Raw genomic sequence first — 19880 nt, 5'->3', positions numbered from 1 at the left:
TCTACAGCTTCCCACACCACTTAACCGTAAGAATTGCGTGTGCAGGTCTCCTCCTTTTCCTCTTCTGTGTGTTTTGGCAGCATGGCCTCTTCTGCGAAAAGGCGAGCCGTAGGAATGGGGGTCAACCCCGAGGAGAATGAGGAGGAGAGCTCGGAGGAAGAGGCATCCGAGGGAGAGGAGGACAGCGAAGACTCCGATGAAGAGATAAACGAGGTAAAAAATATATATATACAGTACTGTATATGATTTTAAGGTTGTGGGAGCCTCCCGCGGTTTACGACCAGATCGCATTCTCAAGTATCTCATGATTTATTATAATAACCTACAGTATCTATACAGCAAAAACTTTGACGTGTTAGGCAAAACAATGAAACTGTTTCAGAATATATATACAAAAATTACAGATAGGGGAAGACTATAAAAATGTGGTATCCACGTGGTTAGCAATTCCCCGTTGACCTGCCGTGTTTTGGTTTACTTGATAGGAGGTGAAGGTGGACTTTGAGGCACATGCGATCTCCGACAACGATTTTAACGGGATAAAGAAATTGTTGCAACAGGTAAATATATATTATGCTTTAACATTGTTAAAATGACAGTTGCTACACCAAAAACAACTAGCAATGTACAGAAGCATGTTTACAGTTTTTAAACGCTAAATAACTACTATCATGTTTCCATACCACATTTCATGAGTCATCATGTATAGTCGACTATACTATAGTATATAGTCGAATATACTATATTTTAAAGTAACGGAAAACGCACTCTGCTGCTGGTGTCCATTGGAAATGACAATCTTGTGTGCACACCTTTAACATTTGATGAAAGGTCGATCAGTTCAGCGATGTATTATTTTCATATGGAGGATGTTAGTTAAAACCACAAGCACTGATGGTTAGCAACAACAGTGAGAATGATAAATTGCATAGAGATATGTGAAATGTATTCAAGTAATAAATTTGCAGTTAGTCAGTTGAATATAGGAATTAGCGTTTAGCAAAATTAGTATGTTGTTTTAGTGTTGGTGGTAACTGTTGTGAGAATTTTGCTCTAAACGTCAGGATTTTTGCAGGTGCCAGTGAAACTTTTAAGAAGGTGATTTGGAGATTAAAAATGTCAACAGAGTGCAGAACTAACATGTAATTGCTTGTTCTTTGTATTTACATATAAAAATCTTATATCTTTTAGCAAGATCTCCTGATTTATTTTTAGAATTTGTGATGGTAGGTCCGTGTCATTGTTCTTTGAATATCTGCAGAGGAGGTGCAGTGTAAGTAATGTATTTTTATTCTAGCTGCATGTAGGTCTCAGACATAGGTTGTTAATTATTAATTCATAATTAACAATAATTAAAGTATAAATGCTCTTGTCCTCACAGGTATTCTTGAAAGCCACTGTAAACATTTCAGAGCTGACAGATATCATCATCCAGCAGAATGAACTTGGAAGTGTCATTAGAGTAAGAATTTTAATACTCTCTCTTCAAATTTCAAGTTTTTGTTTGTCATATTTACCTGAATGCAATGAAATACTTGTGTGTTTCCTCACATTATTAATGACAGAACAAATAACATACAAATGACATCACAAATTGTTGGAGACAAGAACATAAAGCAATAGCATGTGTGCCACCAACATAGTGGAAAGTGGCATGTAAAAGAGCAGTAGCAGCAGTATGCATAAACATACATGTATCAGTAATATACATGACATTATACAATAACAGCAATATACACATTGAAGGGTAGGAGCTGTTATTTTAAGCAGCATTCAAACAACAGCAATATGCAAAAACCAGGTAGTGACAGTACTGTGAGTATTTCACACTGCGGTATGCTTTTTGATAATTCATTTAAAGTACACACATATGTGTTTTCACCTTGTGATATTATTAGGAAATGCAAACTTGGCTTTCACCTTTATTCCAGTGATGTGGTAATGTGGAACCAGCTGTCTCAAAATGCTAATTGCCAAAATCTGTTCAATTTTAGATGACCTGGCACCTTTTTCACAGTGTTAAGAATTTTGGTGTTATTCTTGACAGTTTGGTTTATACCTTGGGTTTGTGACTAGAACTATCTTGAACTAACTTGGATAACACTGGTGAGATTGAAACGAGCCTAAACAAGAGGGAGGCAAGATGCTGCTTCACCATGTTCAGAGTGTCTCTACTGGCTGACTGAAAGTGCTTTTGTGTAATGGCTTGTGTCTGTTTACGTTTTATGCAGTGTTCTGACATCTATTGCAATACATTTTATGTTCCTGTTTTGTTTAATGGCTTTGATAATTTATTTGATACATTTCTAGGTGCATATATTGCACAGTGCAGACATGTGATACTTGATCTTTTAATCACTAGTTTCTGTGCCATATAATGTAAATATATAGTTTTAGTCCAGTTTTATGTAATTTAAAGCTGTAATAAAACACTTTTTAACTAATGAGATTAATCAATTATTTCACATTATACAGTTTTGAAAAGCCGATCCACTTGAAACACTATTGGATGGGATATTGGCGGTCTTGGTCTATTTAATAATAACTGTGATCACTGCTCTTCTCTTTTTTTCCAGCAAGGTGAAGTACCCGAGGATAGTGATGATGACGATGACCCTGATGAAGTTTTTGGATTCATTAGTTTGTTAAACCTCACTGAAAGGAAGGTAAACACTCCAGGCAGTTACTGGGGAAGTTGTTTGCCAGTATGTGACTGTACAAGAAATTTGCTAAAGCATAACAGCCCCCTCTCTGGCGGTTTTCACAGTGAAACCAGATAAATGAAATCTTCAGCTTAAAATGAAATCATCCCTTGTTGGTGCCTTCATGTTTGCTTTCGATTGGTGTGCAGGACACCCCGTGTGTGGAGCAGATTAAGGAGCTTATCCTGAGCCAGTGTGAGAAGGTCGTCCCCCAGGGTGTCGCAGAGCAGCTGGAGAAGATCCTGAGTGATACGAGCAAGCCTGTGGGCCTGCTGCTCAGTGAGAGGTTCATCAATGTGCCCCCACAGATCGCTCTTCCCTTGCACAAGCAGCTCCAGTGAGTCTTTCAGCCCTAGTGCTTGGGTTACACAGTTCCAGCACTGGAGGGTGGCAACATTTATTCTCAACAGTTTAAGATCTATGAAAAATACCAAACTGATAAAAGTTAATCAATAATTAAGTCAGTTAGGTCATGTATGATCTTAACTGAAAAAAAAAAACCCGAACAGTTTCTGGGTTCCTCAGAGGACAAGAGTTATGTGCTTCTGACCTACAGACAGAACAAAAGTACAGCTAGAAAAGAAAAGGAATATTAATGCCACTTTCACAAAGGATGGATTTATTTTTTTCTAATGCAAATGAGATGTTATTGCAATTTATAGTAACGTGTCATAGCTTTGAAAAACCTTAGACCTTAGGTTTAAACCTTAGAAAGTCAAATGGAAAACTAGTGAGGAAACACATATTAGAAAATTGACCTTGCAGATTCCTTATTTTTATAATGCTAAACAGCAATGCTGATTGTGTACTTCTGGTTAATTATGTGCTATCTAAACATGAATGTGAGCCCCTGTACAGTATTGGTGCTGTCACATGTTCTAAAGCTTTTGGATTAAATTGGTACAGAAGTAGGTCATTGCACTCCAGATGGAATGCTTTGTGGAAAGGCTGGAGTTCCATTACATTAGTTTTAATTGCTGGAAAAAAAGGAAAACAAGTCTAATCTGTTGTAACGTTCAGTGGGATAAAGCAGAGTGTTACTCATATTTCCAATTCCCCAAAATTCAGGGAAGAAATAAGACAAGCCCAGAGGACCAACAAACCCAGTGGAAGATGCCATTATTTCCTGATGATAAGCAAGACCTGCAAGGAGGCAAAGAAGGGAGATTCTAGGAGAGGGGGTCCCCAAAAAGAGGAGGAGCTGATGTTTGCGAACGCTGAAGAGGAATTCTTCCATGAGGTAAACCAATCTGAACTTCTGCGGTCTGCATTTTTTTATTAGCTTGGTGTTTGGATAGCTTCCCTGGCTTAGATGGGTAAGCTGTGTGCATGCTAAACCTACCTCCCATAGCAGCTGTTTTTTGTAAAGAAGAGCTGTACCTGCTTGGCCAGGTTTCACAGGGTGTCCAGGATTTAAGACATCATCCTCATCATGCAGTTCACATTGGAGCTCCAACTCTGCTTAATTTCTTCTTTTTTTTTTGCAGGAAGCAGTCATTAAGTTCAATTACTCTGTCCAAAATGAAGCCGACTCTTGCCTGGGTGGACGATGGTCCTTTAATGATGTTCCAATGAAACCATTCCGTACAGTGATGTTAATCCCCGCCGAGCGCATCGACACAATCATGGCAAAGCTGAAAGAGTATCTGACGGTATGAGTAGCATTAAAGATGTGGGATAGCTGTTCGTGTGTGACCCTCTTTAGTTTGGAATTTGTCAAAGGAACTGTCAAAACTGGCACTTGATACATACTGTGTCAGATCTAGTGACAAGTCAGGTACAGTTTTGCTCAAGAGTTATGCAAAATACCTTAAGAAATGTACATACTCTTTATATTGAAAATACTGTAAGCATACCGTTGTAACAGAATGTAAGCTTACACTGCCGTGAAAAGTAAATGATGTTAAGGACACAACCATAGTTTTAATTCACATTTTGTTCCTTCAGGAATCTTATTGATCTTTCATAAAAAGGGCATATTGATACTCGCACCCATAGGAATTCATCGATATTCTTTAGCAGTTGTTTTCAAGAAACAAATGCATATTCAGATTTGGATCCTGGTACACTTAAATCTGAAAGTTTTCAGCATGTCGTTTAAGAAATGTTAAAAGACTGGGGTGGGGGATATGCTATCTGCTTTTGCAGACTACCTGCCCTTGAACTTATGAAATCAAGTCACAAACTGCACCTGAAATTTGATGAACATGCTGTATATAATTAGTTAACAATAAAACAGACAATGGCTCTGTCAGCATGGGCCCTGGATAGCAGGATGAGGCATTATCATTTCATAGATTTTCATTCTCTCTTAGAGAAGATGTTTTTAATAACACCCAACTTACTGTATGTGCATGTTATGCACATGAGGAATCTAAAGTCAATTAATAAAATGCTATTTTAATGCCTGTTTCATCTATACTGTAGCTGACAAGTGATTGAGGGATGTTCAGATTAATAATTTAATCTGTTGTTGCTGCTAGAAGTTTATATTTTTATTTTAGTGCTGCTTTGAACAGATTCAGCAGCAGCAGTTGACTTTTAAAATGGTCTTTTTACAGTCCTCATGAAATTCTTTCTACAGCAGCAAATTTAAATTTTGTCCTACCTTTCTTTTGCTTTAACTTTTTGTCTATTGTGTCAATGGACTACATTCTGCAGTAGTTTTACCCATTAATTAAAAAAAACATTCATTTTATTTGTTATATTATGTAGATTGATGATTGTGTGGTCTGCAACAAGAGTGTACTAAAGATAGCGAGGAACTTACTCTTACATCAGTCATTCAAGAAAATAACCTTGAATAACCACCTATAAAATATCTCTAAATGAATACCGTACAGTTGTAAACTAATAGATACGTTTGTCTTTGTGAAGACACGAACAGACTCATCAGCCATATGCTGGTGAAGTGTAAATTAACTCAAGGTGGAGCGGCTTGCCACCTCCTCCCACGGTACAGTATGTACAGCCCTGCTTGCGTCCAAGCAGCTGCCGGCTGTCCTCTGCACTGAGGTTCCACGTGGTGCATAAAGAGCCCATCTTTTCAGTACCTCATGAATGTTTCCAGCAAAGACACAACACCATTCTAGTTTTAAATAATTTAATCATCCATAAGCCATGTACCATATACAGTATATATTATATTCTTATCAAAACCACTGTACTGATAAAATTTTTTAAATGAACATGTATTACTTTAACTGAAGTAAAAACAAATCTTTTAAAGACTGCAAGGTGGTTTTTCTTCATTTGCTCCCAAATGTATCTATTCCCATGGTGATCTCTTAATCTTTACTTGAGTATTTTTTCCAGTAAAAGATCATTGCTAAATTTACTATCAGGTTTTATAATATTCTTCAGACAAAACTGCTTCTGCGCTATGCATTACTAACACATTTTAGATAATAGCCTAGCAGCACTCGGACATTTTGAGTACTGTATATGCAACATGGAGCTCTGCTCTGATTGTAAACACAGAGCTTACACAGCACCACTCCCTTGACACCACCTTGACAGTGAACTCTGCTATGGCAAAAAAACAGGTCTTCTTCTCCAGCAGAATTCTACACTGTCTCTTTAGGTATGCTGAGCTGTGTTACATATACCTTTACAAAATGAACAATGAACTGGATTTACAAATGTCACTGTATAACACATCTCTCATAAGACTGATTTGCTTGGCAGTCCTCGGGCACATCACTTGATAGCGTTTGTGGGTCTTGTTTCTTGTTTTTATGCACTGATGATACGTGGTCAATAATATGCTGCAGTATATCTTTGCTCTCACTAGGGGGCAGATTGTAAAAGAAGTATTGTGGTGCCATCTGAATGAATCTGAAAAACAAAATAAAAAGGTTATTTCTTTCCCTATTAAGACATATGCTGGGTTGTGGCTAAAATACCAATAACCAATAAAAGGTAAAAGCTGTTAAATATAATTTTTCACCTTGGGTTGATGGACCCACCTAAATTCATTTGAACTTTATCTTTTCATTCCAACAGTTGATGTTATAGTTGCATAACAGCATACGATTACACATTTTTTGTTACATATATTTGTTCTGTATTCAATATGGTGCTCTCCACGTTTCTTTGACATCGGAAATTTCTTTCACAATTGAATTGAAATTGAAATTTGACAATTTTGCACCAAGTACTAGACTTTTATTCAGCGACAGGAGATTACTGTAATCGTCTTTTGTTGCAGTTGTAGTAACATGGGATTAAAAGTCTACTCTCCAATCTTTTTTTAAATTTGTGGCCTGTGTGACTAAGAAAACGGTCCCATTTGCTTCTTAGTAGTTGAACACGTAGCAGTGGATTAGAAACTATACAAACCTTCCTGATCCCTTGTGTAAATTCTTTTTATTTAATTTTTTGGAGGTAATTCAGGTATTTAAACAAGTCTTATATTAGCCATGGGATTTTTTTTTTTACTATAGACCGCACCTGCTTTTATGTTGGAATCAACAATAAATGGTATTGACTTACACTTCGGGTGATATTTCAGAGACTGTTCGGATGCAGTTATTTTCAGACAGTGTGTATTCATGAAACAGGACCCACTCTGGCAAGCCCAATTTGTCTGCTTTTGAACCATAGCTGGAGAAAGGATGGATCTGAGCCATGTGTTTGTGTGTCAGCATAAAATAATTGCCTGAGCCGTCTACATCTCTTGCAATCTAAAAGAAGAACAGAAACACATTCAGTAAAGAGTCTGTTGCTTGATGGTGGGGTTAGGTATGCACAAGTTTCAAATGATTGTGAATATGTACATCTTGTACAGAAAAATTACTGTGGAAAGTTGTTCAAAAGGTGATGAATATTTGCTTAACGGTGACAAATCTAGATGGTACCACACTTCAGCACTCAGAATCACACTTGGACAAGCAGCAAATTGTTTATGAAATAAAAACAAATACTCTGGTTTCCTTTGACCCAATTTTTATCAATTAAGTATACCCCCTGTGAAGCCAGTATTCTTTTATGTACTTTTTCTCCTTGCTGTTTTCTAATGTATGACTCGGATAAGCAGATTTTCTCTTACCTGCATGAAATAGCCAGACAGGAGTGCTCTCTTTATATTCTGAGTGTTGCACTTCGTTCCAAATGAGGGCTCCGAGATGGGGAGCTCAATTCGTTTTAAGATATCTGTCAACTCTGACCGAATGGCATCTGCTGTCTGGAGAGCAGGGTAGCTGAGAAAGCAGTCTTGGCACCACTTCTCAATACTTGCATCTTAAAAGAGAAATATATATAATTATATATTTTTCTATAAAATAATTCCCCCCACCACCACCGTCTTGAAAGTACACAACACAATGGTAAATACAGATTTTTCTCCATCTATATTTATCTTTATTTTGTAATACTAATAACAATATTTGTTCACAAGGTGAACAGTATATTTTCCTTGTTTTCTGCACAATACACACAATAACAAGACAGCAACCAGGGGATAACAAAACTCGTATTGCATGTTTTATGAATATAATTATTTAACGTTGACTTAAGATGCCATTCCCAACTGTAAAGTTGATAGTGTGCAGCCCTGTAAGTTTCAGAAAATGTCATGCAGTTCACTTACGTTGACTTTGCTTATAGGCATTGTAGACATTGATAAGGGTGAAATGGTCTCCCTCTGGGTGCTGGAATTTCATGTGACAGTGGAGAGCTGCTTGTTGGGAGCCAACAGGTGGTTCCAAGAAACAGCCTGGTGCTGAAACAAACCAGCATACATGGTGAACATACATGACCAAGCCAGTTTTCATAAACAGCATCTGACCCAAGACAGCTGCCCTCACAGAGAAGCTACCAGGGATTGACCTGCATTTCCATATGGTGAAATAAATAATAACAGGGACAAAGACTTTTTTTTTTGGTTATAAAGGAGTTATTGATGGGGAGAACATGCTATATCAACCAACAAGCCAAATGGTAAAAGCAATGAAGTTCAAAGGGGCTTCCTTTGCCCTTTTGCATTGTTTCAAAACCAAATAAACTGTTGTATACTATCTCCCTTACCTTATCACCTAGACCTTTTGCCTTTGGCGATACCTTACATACATGGTTTGTATACATGTAGGAGAGGTACACAATATGAAGAAAATTATCCATAAATATGCACAACATTTTCTGTATGGTTTTCTACTGCTTTGCACCAGCCTAATTTTACAATACACTGGGTGTTCAAAAGGAAGCCCAAGATCTGACAACTGTTGGGATTTTCAAAATTGCTTCCTTCAGAAGTAATGGACCTTCCTTGGATATAATACCTGTGAGCATAGCTGCAATGGTAAGCATTTCACTGACACAGTCAAATTCACAGGAAGCCAGGAGAGCTTTTGCCATCTGAGGATCCAAGGGGAACTCCGACATGATTATTCCGATTTCTGACAAATTTCCATCATCATCTAGAGCTGCAAGATAATCCAGTTCTTCCAAAGCCTGCATAAGACACTCTGGATCTGGAAGTGTAACAGACAATAACATTTGAATATTAATTTCAATGTGTTTCCACACTCAATGAAGGAATAGTTATAGATGCATATTTACATATCTCATGCACCTTTAGTGTAGTCTACTGAAAATTAAAGTAGGAGCACTTGTATAGAAGGCAATGCATGTAGGATAGCCACAATCTTTAGTGTTTAATACCATTTTAAAAAACACCAATAAAGATTTACAGCAATAAATCTCAACTCCCAGAAATATGAAAGAATTTCTCAAGTCATTTTTATAGCGATACAATTTGTTACACAATGTGAGATGACACATTTTGTAGCTGATTGTGAACTAAAAAAAGCAGCCTTGCCAATATGAAAAATACTCCCTGAGAGCTATTGCATGAAAGCTTTTAAAAGTTATTCAATATTCCTTCCTGAACAAAGTGCAAAAGAATGGGACTTCCTGTTCATTGTGCTGAAGAGACTGACAAAGCAGAGCTGTAATCACTAATGATCTTGCTCCTTTATACCATCTTCTGCCACACTGTAAATATGTAGCTGCTACAGGAATAAATCACAGTTAGTCTTTTACATGTTGGGGCTGCTCTGATTACCAACAATGGTCCCTGGCTGAATGCTGTCAGCTCTGCTAATGTACAGCTGACTGACTCCAAATAACAGGCTGGGAGCAGGCATTCCTGGCCCATCTGGACTGTTTACACCAGCCAAATAAACCTGGGTTGAACTCCTGCCTTCCCTACTTAACATTTAACTCTCACTGTTCTGTAGCTTTTCATTTTTTTGTAAAACCATACAGTATAAACCTCTATTTCCAGCCAAAAAAACTGTTTTATTGCAAAATTATTTTAGTTATCAAGTTTTTTTAAGATTCAGGTCAAAACCTACAAAATAATATACACACTGGCTTTGGTGTGTGTAGCTGTCTTTAATTATGACTTATGATTTTTACTTACCGTGTAAAGTAAAAATCCACTGGAAAGCCCCAGTCTTGTTTGTTTTACAGGTCATCTGTTTTTAAAGATTAGCACCACCTTTAAGCTATTGATGAATTAAGCAAATTGATTACAAATGAATTGTTCCATATCTTTAGAAATCAGGGATTACATGGTGACCTACAAATTGTACTGGGACTGGGACACTCCGGGACCAGGCCTGAAGATCCCCGACTTTCATGATGGGATCCAGGAACTGTATAAGTGCAATTCAGCAGTACTTCATTTTCTTTTACCTGGTCGGTCTATGAATTCACAGTGGCCCAGTCCTGCAATATCCATCCTCTTCAGGAAGAGCACTGTGGGTGTGAAGTTGGACTCCAGAATCTGTGGAGGATTCTCATCTGGCAGCTGTGTTTCCTCTGGGTAGAGGCAAAAACACTTCCCTAAGAGGATGAACAGAAATAAGAATAGTACTTAATACATTCAAATTTTTCAGTTATGCAATTTACTGCTTGTTTGAATTATTTTGTCCAGGGTAGCACAGTTGTGTGGTTAGTTTTGCTGCCTCTCGGCATTTGGGCCCTGGGTTCAGTTTCTGTTGTGCTATGGGATGTTTGTCTGTTTTCCACAAGCCACAGGAATTTACATGGCTTTCCTCCCACGGACAAAGCCAGGCTGATAGGTTAATTGGCGTCTGTGAAACTGGCACCAGTGTGAGTGTGTGCATGTTTGCACCTGTGTGTACCCTTTAATGGACTGGTGTCTCGTCCAGTGCTTGTGGGATAGGCTCTGGGCCAGTTGCTGAAAGTGATGGTGATAATCTTGTCCATGTTAAAACAGTAGACATTAGCAACAGGATAGAATTTTGTTCTGGGAAACCAAAGGTTTTTACAAATCAGTTTTAAAAAAATTAAAATAACAGTGGCAAAATGTAGCTGTTCCAACTCATCATAATTGTGAATTCTTGATTTTTAGCACTGTGATGCATAAGTATTTTAATTTATTACATTGATACTGTCTTAAAATGTGTCTGGTAAACTCTTATTAACCATAAAAATAAAATCTGTTAGCTATTGTGGCACATTAGAAGTTCAGAACAAGTGAAGGGGAACCAGCAATGTCTGTGTTCATGTTTCATTCATTGTGAGCAGCAGTGAAGAGATTCAAACTGGATTTCAATCCCACCTGCTGAACCCATAAGCTGCTCGCGCATCTCTGCCTGGCTTTTACTGATTGGTCGCACCACAAGGGAGTTGGCTCTGATCCGAGGATTGTATACCTAGCAGAGGGAATTAAAGAGTTGTCACACGCGTCAATATCATACTCTCTTGACGGAATGGAAACAATGCAAATACAGAAAACAACAGACTTCATGCGTGTAGGAATTTAAAAGTGACAAAATATGAATGGTTCTTCTTTAAGTCCTTTCCTATTATACATTTATACAAAAGCTCATGTAAAGAATGATTAATAGTGGTAAACAATGCACATTACCATAAGCTAAAACTAAAGAACACAAGAACAAGCCAGTAGGCAGATGCATGAACACTTAAAGCAGCTTGGCTAAAACAATCATACAGTGAAATATTGCACATGCCAACACCACATAAGTCTTCAGATAAATTATCTACCTAAAGCAGCACAAAGCCATTTTTCCAAACTGAGGTTCACATGTAGGTTAAATAATTAATCTAATCCAGTGGCATAAAACGAATCATTGATAAATATTGATATTGATAAATAATTGGAAGACCAAGATTGTACAAAGAAAAGCAATTGGACATTTGCAAGTTGGACTGGCTACAGCTATGACTGGAGAATGACCCACGTCACAAAAACATAAAACCTTGATGATATGGAACTTTTATCCTAATTCCAATTATATAAGCTTTGAAATGATAAAAAAACCTATATTTGTTGTTGCAAGTTAACATAGAAAAACAAAACTGATGAAAAGTCTATAAATGTGTTACTTTTATCCTGTTTTTCACAATCTTTGTTTAGGAAAGGCTTGTTTTCCCTTCTACAAGCAAAGCTTATTTTCATGTTTAATACAGTAACTTGTATCTGGTGCCACTTGTATGGGTGCATGAACATCCAAGTAATCTCTTTCGCACTCGCCAGTCAGTCTTATGTTATAAAATTACATTAGATCGTCCTGTTTTGTGCAGTAATTCAAGGTTAATTCACTCACATATCTTTTCTCAACCCCAGTGTCAATGACAAAGTTCACAGTATCCACTGCCCAGAACAGGTCTTCCCCCTGACTAGTGGTCAGGAAGACTCTTCTGTCAGGACACTTGCCGCTCTTTCCCTGCTCCTCACTCTGGCTGGGGATACACCCCCCTTTCTCAGGGCTCAGGGGAACAGGTACCAGCTCTCCCAGCTCTGGGCTCAGATTTGCTCCCTCTTGCCTGATTATGTCATGAGCACAGTCAACCTCCTGAAACAAAAACAGTGTAGTCAGATTTCATCATATGAACAAAGGGCTGCTGCCCAGTCCTACTCAAATCCCTATATTTTTTGGAAGTTCATGATTCCAGTTAACCTAAACCTTGCACAAGACGTGTTACTCAAACTTAAATCACATAATCAATACACAGATACTGTATTCTATACTTGAAGAAAGAAAGCTTGTTCACCTACTTTCAGAAAACACTAAGTTCTATTATCTTGCATTATGCCTTTTGCTACTGCATAATAATCTATGAAAAACAGCCTACAACATTTTGTTCAACTAAATGCTTTTTTACTTGTACTGTAGAATGCTCTAGGCATTCCAATGCTAACTGTAACATCAAAGATTAATGCCATTAAAAAATGAGTGTCAGCTAACAACAGAAGTAAAACTCAGGGCTTTATAGGACAATACAATTTTACAGGAAAGGAACTATACAGGAACACTGGGAGAGATCAATAAACGCACTCTTAATAAACACAGAAGAGACGAGTGGGTAAATATTTAACATACTATATACACAAGAAGAATTTTGTCGTTTGGAAGACTTACAGAAAAAAAGAAAAATAAGGATTTTCACATCCTACAGAATAATAGAAATTAGAACCTATTAAATACTATGTAAAAACCTAAATTAGTCATCCCAGGCAACTGTAAACAAGTGAACTCTATCTTGATGAAGAAACCCTTTAGAATAAAACCTGTTAAACATTGGTCTGATCAGCAAACCTATAACTTGGTAACACTATTTAATAAGTGACAGCAGTGTGGGGTAGTAGTTAGGGCTCTGGACTTTCACCTGGAATTTGGTTCAATCTTGGGTAGGGCACTTGAGCAAGATACTGCACTGAGATTACTTCTGTACAATGCCTAGCTGTACCTCTTTATATATTTGGACAGAATGTGTCAGCCAAATAAATTAATAACAAATAATATCATACCTGTGATGATGCCAAGAAGACCACAATATCTCCACCTTCCTTTGTGTGATGGATCTCTAATACCAGTCGCAGTGCTGAATAGAAGTAGTCCTTTTGGCTGCTGTTGCTGTAAACCACCTCAGCAGGACACGGGGAGTCTAGCTTTATTAAAGGGATGTTGCCATAATATGCGAGCAGCTTTTTGGCCATATGGGGCACAGTGAGAATCACCACCCTCAGGTCTGGTCTCTGCAGTAAAATATCCTTCAGCAGCCCCAGTAAGACATCGGTGCAGACTGTCCGTTCATGGGCTTGGTCAACAACAACTACTCCATAGTGCTCCAGCAAGGGATCTGACATCATTTCTCTGAGCAACACATCATCAGTGCAGTATCTGTAAAATACAAGGAAATTCCTTTAATGTGTTTACTTTTCTGTGGATTAATATAGAGTTCATTTACACTGAAACACTCACAAGTACTGCACCTGGTCATTTTTTCCCACTGAACTTCTAAGATGGAAATGGTATACTGTAAGTATCTGCCTTCAGCACAACCGTCTGCATGATGCACAAGGCCAAGGTACAAAAACAGATGTTTGTCCCTGCTCCTATTTCTGCTTTTATTCCCCAAATTTACTACCGACAGAACTGCAAGATCTCACAGCAGCTGTTAAAATTCAATTTAGTCTAAGTGACTGACTTCTCCTCCCAATACAATCTATTGGTTTTGTCAACATCTATCATTGATAAAACTTATACAAGCCTGGCTGCTTTCCTAATTCATTTTATAACTTACTCTAATGCTGTTCCTTCTTTTCTCTGACCCCTTACCCCTTCATCTTTTGGGAATCTGTGCTACCTCTATAATTGCCTTTTCTCTTTTGTTAGCTTCCTTGTCTTAAAAGCCAATATAAATGCTAAAAAGCAGCATATGGGGTGAATACTCCATTTGAACGAAGTGCAGCTGCAGCTCAACCTCCAACCTCCAAGCTACCCCCACCCCTCTGTCCATTGTTTCTGATTCTTTAAGCGGAGACAGCCCCTTCAGAGGGGGTCTGAGTGTGTGTGCGTGTCTGAGTCTCTGTGTGTACACGGGCATCAGGGGCAGGAGTAAACGCAGACTACACAGACCTCAGGACAGTGTCACTGGAGCAGCAGGTCTCCAGGGGTACACTGTAGCCCACTTCATGCCCGATGTTGACGTCCATCTCGTCAGCCACCCTGAGCGAGAGGCTCACGGCCTGCTGTCGGTGGATCTGACTACAGACCACCATTCCATGCTGGTACTGCGCTGACAGGCAGAATTCCGCACACCACTGAGGGATCTGCAATGAGGAAAATGGGAAAAAAAGACCAACAACAATTAAAGTATTAATCGGATGATTTTTTTCCCTCCAACAACCAGTACTCCACTACAAACTTCTAGTTCCAGTATTTTCAACATTATTACACTACTACATAACTCTGCCTGCTGCATCTGTAGGGGCATCTCAACACCCTGTGTGATAAAACAAACTAAGCAGAATCAGATTTTATGACAGGTTAATACATTTTCTTCATGCATATTTTCTTGGAAGACATTTTAATGGTCTTCCCCACTTACGTATCCTCTACAGGAGAATCAACTGGGTTATAAATAATAAAAACAGCGCCCCATCCTCATAACACCTTAATAATGTAAGAAAGGTTACAAACAAGAGGCCATTTTACCCATCTAGCCCTTTTGGTAATTAGTATTTCATTGATTGAAGAATCTCGCCAAACATTTTCTTGGAAGAAGCCAGGGTATCAGCCTCTATAAAATGTCTGGGTAACTTATTCTATATTACCACAGCTCATTGAGAAAAGAAGTGCCTCCTGTTCTTGTTTCTAAGCGCACATCCACGCAGTTACCACAGATGCCCTTTGGTTCGAGTTTCACTGTTCATTCTGAAGAGATACGCGTGGTTGATTTTATTAATGCCTTCGGAAATTGTGAACACTTGTATCAGGTTCTTGTCTGCATTAAACATTATATGCAGGGCTCCAGACCAAAAAAATACCTTGGGAGCCACTGGCTCCTAAAATGAAACATTTGACTTTTTTTTTGTCGCCAAATTCCAGAATCAAAATAGTTCGTCTGCAATGCACCCAATAAACTCAGCACACGCGGTGTCGTTATCATACGTCTTTGATACATCCATTCTGTTCTTTTTCCTTAGCAAGGTTTGGGAGGCATATTTTGTGAACGGTAATTTCTCGCGTGCGATCACGTAGGCTGCATTAAATTTCATTTTCAGCTCTTAAAAGTCTTTCTCGGATGTTTTTTCACAGGCGCGAGAGACAGCCCGGGCTAAAGGAGTCTGCCTTGGGGCAAACTTCGCAGTTACACAATCTCGAACTTCAATCAGTATGCTTCTGACTCTCTCCATGGTTTATTTTTTTTTACCGTTTCTTTAAATGATTTGTCCCTTTGAAAAACTCAGTTTTCTGCAACTTCCTGACCGGCTTTAGAAAAAAATGTCGCAATACATCATTTGTTCACCATTCTCAAACCTAAGCCAAGCAAATTCCTGAAGCCACGAAGTTCTGAAATGCCGTTCAGACCTGTTGACGGATGAATCAAACTCTTTAGAAAAAAGTGTAATTTTACGCTTTGCCATCGTTGGCAGATCAGCTAGCGTGTGTTCTAGCGCGAAGCTTCTTAGCTTGCTACCTTTTTAACCAACAGTCACTGCCGTGTGCTGCGACAAGGGCGTAAAGGCGTGCGCTCTAAAGATGGAATTAAGTAACGCCTCATCACCAGATGAAATTTGACCACATATCGACAAAAATAAAGTTTTGGTGTCTGTCGCTAATGGCAACTAGAAATTATTGTCGCAAATTCTTATTTTTCGTCGCATTTGCGACCATTTCAGTCGACGTCTGGAGCCCTGATATGCCAGGTGTTTGCCAATAAATTTCATTTAAAAAAAAAAACATTTTATGCTTTGACAGTATTTGCTAATCCTCCTAATTTGACATCTGCAAACTTGAAACGTTTATGAACTATACCAGAATTTCGTTATTTGATATAAGTTAAGAATATCAGTGGTTCTGGTACAAATCCCTGGGTACTCCACTAATTATGTGATCCTGATTTGTTATTCACCTCATTCCACTAATGGATTCAAGCAGTGTCACCGCACAGTTTGTCCACTTTATTTGACTTGATCAATGCTCACGCTCATCCTTGTTTCAAAAGATAAAAATAGCATTTTATATGTACTTCAATCTGTAACTTGATTGTAATCTTGCAAAGATTTTCACATGTGCTTTATATATGAATATCCAATGGGTTTCACCAGTGTTCTGTATAATTGTTTTATGTTCTTTTAAAATCGGTGAAGAAAGTTATCATAAGAAGGCTTATCAGTAGGTGGCCATTAAGATCCTGCCTTACGCAGCTCACAGCTGGACTTGCGTCTTGTCCGGCTGTCGTGGTTCTTCTGTCTGACAGCCTGTGGCCTACAAAGCTGGCCTTCTGTTGCAAGCATCATTCAAAGCTGTGCTTAGCAGCTCATTAGGAGGGTCATATTAAGCTGCAGTCGCTTGTGAATGTAATCTAAGGTACTAAAAGAGACACTTCAGGTCGTCACAGTCTGGCAGCTGCATTACATACTGTAGATGTTAAAAAATAGAAACCTAGCTGGCTTACATTTTTAAAAATTACTGGACACTTCATGTGACCTTAAAAATTACAACCTCCGCAGCAAATGGTTTAAAATGTTATGGTCAGGCCAGTGATTTTATAGTCAAGCTTTAATTCTAAGCTATAGAAAAATACTTTATTATACATATTGAAATGTGCGTGCTTTACTTTATGCTCAGCTTGCACTTCAATGAGAATGTTTGAAATTCACTGTTGTCTAAATGCCATTTTTAAAGTTCATAATAACTCAGAAGATGTCAAGTATTCTAAATCATCAAAGCCACTGATCAAATTTAATCACTGGACTTCTTCAGAATCAATAATGAAAAACAAAAAAGAGGCCACAGATGGAAGATAAGGGAAAGCTCGCCAAACATTAAGAACAAGAGGCAGTGCTTTACACAAAAGAGCGTGGCTGTCTGGAATAAACCACCCAATCATATTGTAAAGGCCTTCTTTTTACTTCTTTAAACAGCTGGATGAGATTCTTGGATCAGTTAGCTACTACTAACTGAACAAGCTAGAAGGGTTGGCCTCCCTTTGCTGGTAAGTTCTCTTATATTTGTAGAAATAACTAACAGGTTAAATATAAACATCTTTAATTTATACTACTTGTACAAATAACCTCCTGTGAGCCAGTTTCGGTCATGTTTACTGAACCACTAAATATAGCCATCCCAATAAACTGAACACAGACTCATTCATTAAGTTCCTTAATGAATATTCTCTTTTGTATGTGTACATTTTAGATTATTTGTCTCTTCCAACATTTAATCAAATCAGACAGTACCATAACTATTTGCTAGAGCACAGTTTCCAGCACTCTGGGAACACGAGCCAAAGATTTGGGTTGGCAAGCTAAGGAGAGAGCCAAAAGACATTACGAAAATGGAGACAAAACATTAGTGTCTGGGTTCAGCAAGATATATTTAACTCTCAGTTGGTCCATGGAGATGTTCTGCTTAATCCATTTATAAGACATTGAATACAACCAGTTCTGTATAGTACAATTAGGCTGAACTTGAAAAAAATGTGAAAAATATTACACAAATACGGTATGAATTCAAAGCGCTGAATATTTTAATAAACTTATGGTAAACGTTAGGTACTGCTAGTATTATTGCCTCGTACAACCTTTTCTTGTCTTGCATTCTTTCAGTGTTTTTCTGTACATAAAGATTTGAAACCATCAGTTACTAAATCTAGAAGTCTAGAACAGACTGTTTGAACAGCACTGAAGCATAATATATTTTGCATAGAGCTGTAAGTTGCAAAATGTGTTCACAGGAAAACTCGATCCAAAAAATTTCACAAGAATGTTTAGATACATTTCTGCTATAGCCTGTTTGGTAACGACTAAACAGGTTTAGCAACTTTTTAAATTAAACTTTAACAAACCAAAAGTGTTCATTAAAACACAGAACAATGTTTACCTAAGGCGATTTAATTATTTTTAGTTCCAGGCCGTGTTAAAAGGCGCCAAAATCATTTAACGTGTTACAGTACATCCTGAGCCACATTCTTCCTCACTCACCTGCGTACTCTTCCCAGTTTTTGCTGTCCCAGAGACTATTACCAGCTGGCTCTTGGCCAAAGTGTCCAGAAATTCATATTTGCCTTTCCAAACTGCAAGAGTCTTTCTTTCCTTGAGCAATTTGTAAAACCTCGAGGAGTAAGGCAGTCCGTCGAACTGGTTCAGCTCCAAATCTTCACCAAACACCGAACCCTCCTGTTCGTGTCCTTCTTCGAGGTCGGAATCCGATTCCCCCAGTAAGTAATCTTCCCCCGACATGGCAGAGCTCTTCAAACCTGCTCGGGTTCTTTTATTAATAAATTAATGCGAGGAACAAACTGCGAACTTGCCGAAGACTGGTGAAATTGCTGCCAGGGTTCCGCACAGAGAACGTCATGAGGAGGAAGGGCAGGACTCCACGATTCCGCAACAGTACCTCTCCACCAGGTACAAGCGAGAGACAAAAAATATCGGATTCACTGCAGATGATACAAAGGTTTCATTCTTGGTGCAGGTGACCGAATGGCGTTTAAAGAAAATAATCCAGCGCTGACATCTGATAACACTAAAAGGGAACGCCCAGCAATTCCAGCTAAAACAGGTGAGCAAAATCGAAATAAAAAAATACGATGTCCTCGAATCACCCTGCACTCCAACGGCAGAACGGTTGTTTCAAAAATTACTTTTGGGGCGCTTTAGGTAATTTTTGCAAAAGGTCTTTGTAACCCTATCCCCGGCTGAACTGTTGCGCCGCGGTGTCACACGTGTCCGATCACTGAATGCAGCCCGGAGAGGCGAGAGGCTATTGTGACTCTGAATGTGATCATGTGGCCCCTTAATCCCTAGAGCAGAAGGGATGAAAAGGCGCAGTGAAAGACGTAAAGACGTAGAAGAATAGCAGTGAGCTACAATTTGCGTAATGAGAGTTTTCTTGAATGTATACGTTTTAAAAAAGTTTTTTTTTCTCTAAAGGCTGTTCCCTTTTATTTGCAAATGTCTTCAAAGCGAAAAGCTGGTGAAACTTTCATTTTAAATATATTTTTAAAAGATCAATATTAAAATCTTATCCCGCACAGCTGACAGTTAAAATATCAACAGTTCGAAAAGTTTTGAATGCAGCAAGCCACCACACGTATCCTGATTGAATATTTTAGTAAAGCTGGTGATTTCATGAATTGCGTTCTTATTGTAAATTGTGTCTAGTTGGGTAC

The 19880-nt window shown here is 38.4% G+C and overlaps 2 protein-coding genes across 2 annotated transcripts; one reads left to right on the top strand and one right to left on the bottom strand.

The window, feature by feature from the left end:
* Positions 1-51: 51 nt before the first annotated feature.
* On the top strand, positions 52-5933 carry bccip (BRCA2 and CDKN1A interacting protein). The gene is made up of 7 exons (XM_088917519.1): positions 52-213; positions 486-560; positions 1382-1462; positions 2577-2666; positions 2852-3039; positions 3771-3942; positions 4190-5933. Exons 1-7 carry the CDS (start codon positions 82-84, stop codon positions 4358-4360), a joined length of 909 nt encoding a protein of 302 aa, XP_088773645.1. The 5' UTR covers positions 52-81; the 3' UTR covers positions 4361-5933.
* LOC148834784 (putative pre-mRNA-splicing factor ATP-dependent RNA helicase DHX32) lies at positions 5792-19490 on the bottom strand. Its single transcript, XM_088917515.1, has 11 exons — positions 18691-19490; positions 14618-14811; positions 13507-13879; positions 12302-12550; positions 11293-11386; positions 10401-10550; positions 8981-9172; positions 8293-8424; positions 7753-7943; positions 7197-7387; positions 5792-6539 (listed from the first exon to the last, which is right to left on the bottom strand). Exons 1-11 carry the CDS (start codon positions 18946-18948, stop codon positions 6347-6349), a joined length of 2217 nt encoding a protein of 738 aa, XP_088773641.1. The 5' UTR covers positions 18949-19490; the 3' UTR covers positions 5792-6346.
* Between the last annotated feature and the right edge of the window lie 390 nt (positions 19491-19880).

Source organism: Atractosteus spatula, chromosome 5 (genome assembly GCF_055471065.1).
Source record: "Atractosteus spatula isolate fAtrSpa1 chromosome 5, fAtrSpa1.hap1, whole genome shotgun sequence".
Taxonomy (NCBI): Eukaryota; Metazoa; Chordata; class Actinopteri; order Semionotiformes; family Lepisosteidae; genus Atractosteus; species Atractosteus spatula.
Note: the sequence above shows the minus strand (reverse complement) of the source record. Positions and strands in the feature narration are given on the sequence as shown.

What these genes read in the sequence shown, in the direction of transcription:
- bccip (XM_088917519.1), top strand. Translation starts at nt 82, where the DNA reads ATGGCCTCTTCTGCGAAAAGGCGAGCCGTAGGAATGGGGGTCAACCCC. An exon ending in CCGATGAAGAGATAAACGAG is followed by an intron (nt 214 to 485) that starts GTAAAAAATATA and finishes TTTACTTGATAG; the next exon opens with GAGGTGAAGGTGGACTTTGA. An exon ending in AAGAGGAATTCTTCCATGAG is followed by an intron (nt 3,943 to 4,189) that starts GTAAACCAATCT and finishes TTTTTTTTGCAG; the next exon opens with GAAGCAGTCATTAAGTTCAA.
- LOC148834784 (XM_088917515.1), bottom strand. Translation starts at nt 18,948, where the DNA reads ATGTCGGGGGAAGATTACTTACTGGGGGAATCGGATTCCGACCTCGAA. An exon ending in TGCCTATAAGCAAAGTCAAC is followed by an intron (nt 7,944 to 8,292) that starts GTAAGTGAACTG and finishes TTCTCTTTTAAG; the next exon opens with ATGCAAGTATTGAGAAGTGG. An exon ending in TGTCTGGCTATTTCATGCAG is followed by an intron (nt 7,388 to 7,752) that starts GTAAGAGAAAAT and finishes TTCTTCTTTTAG; the next exon opens with ATTGCAAGAGATGTAGACGG.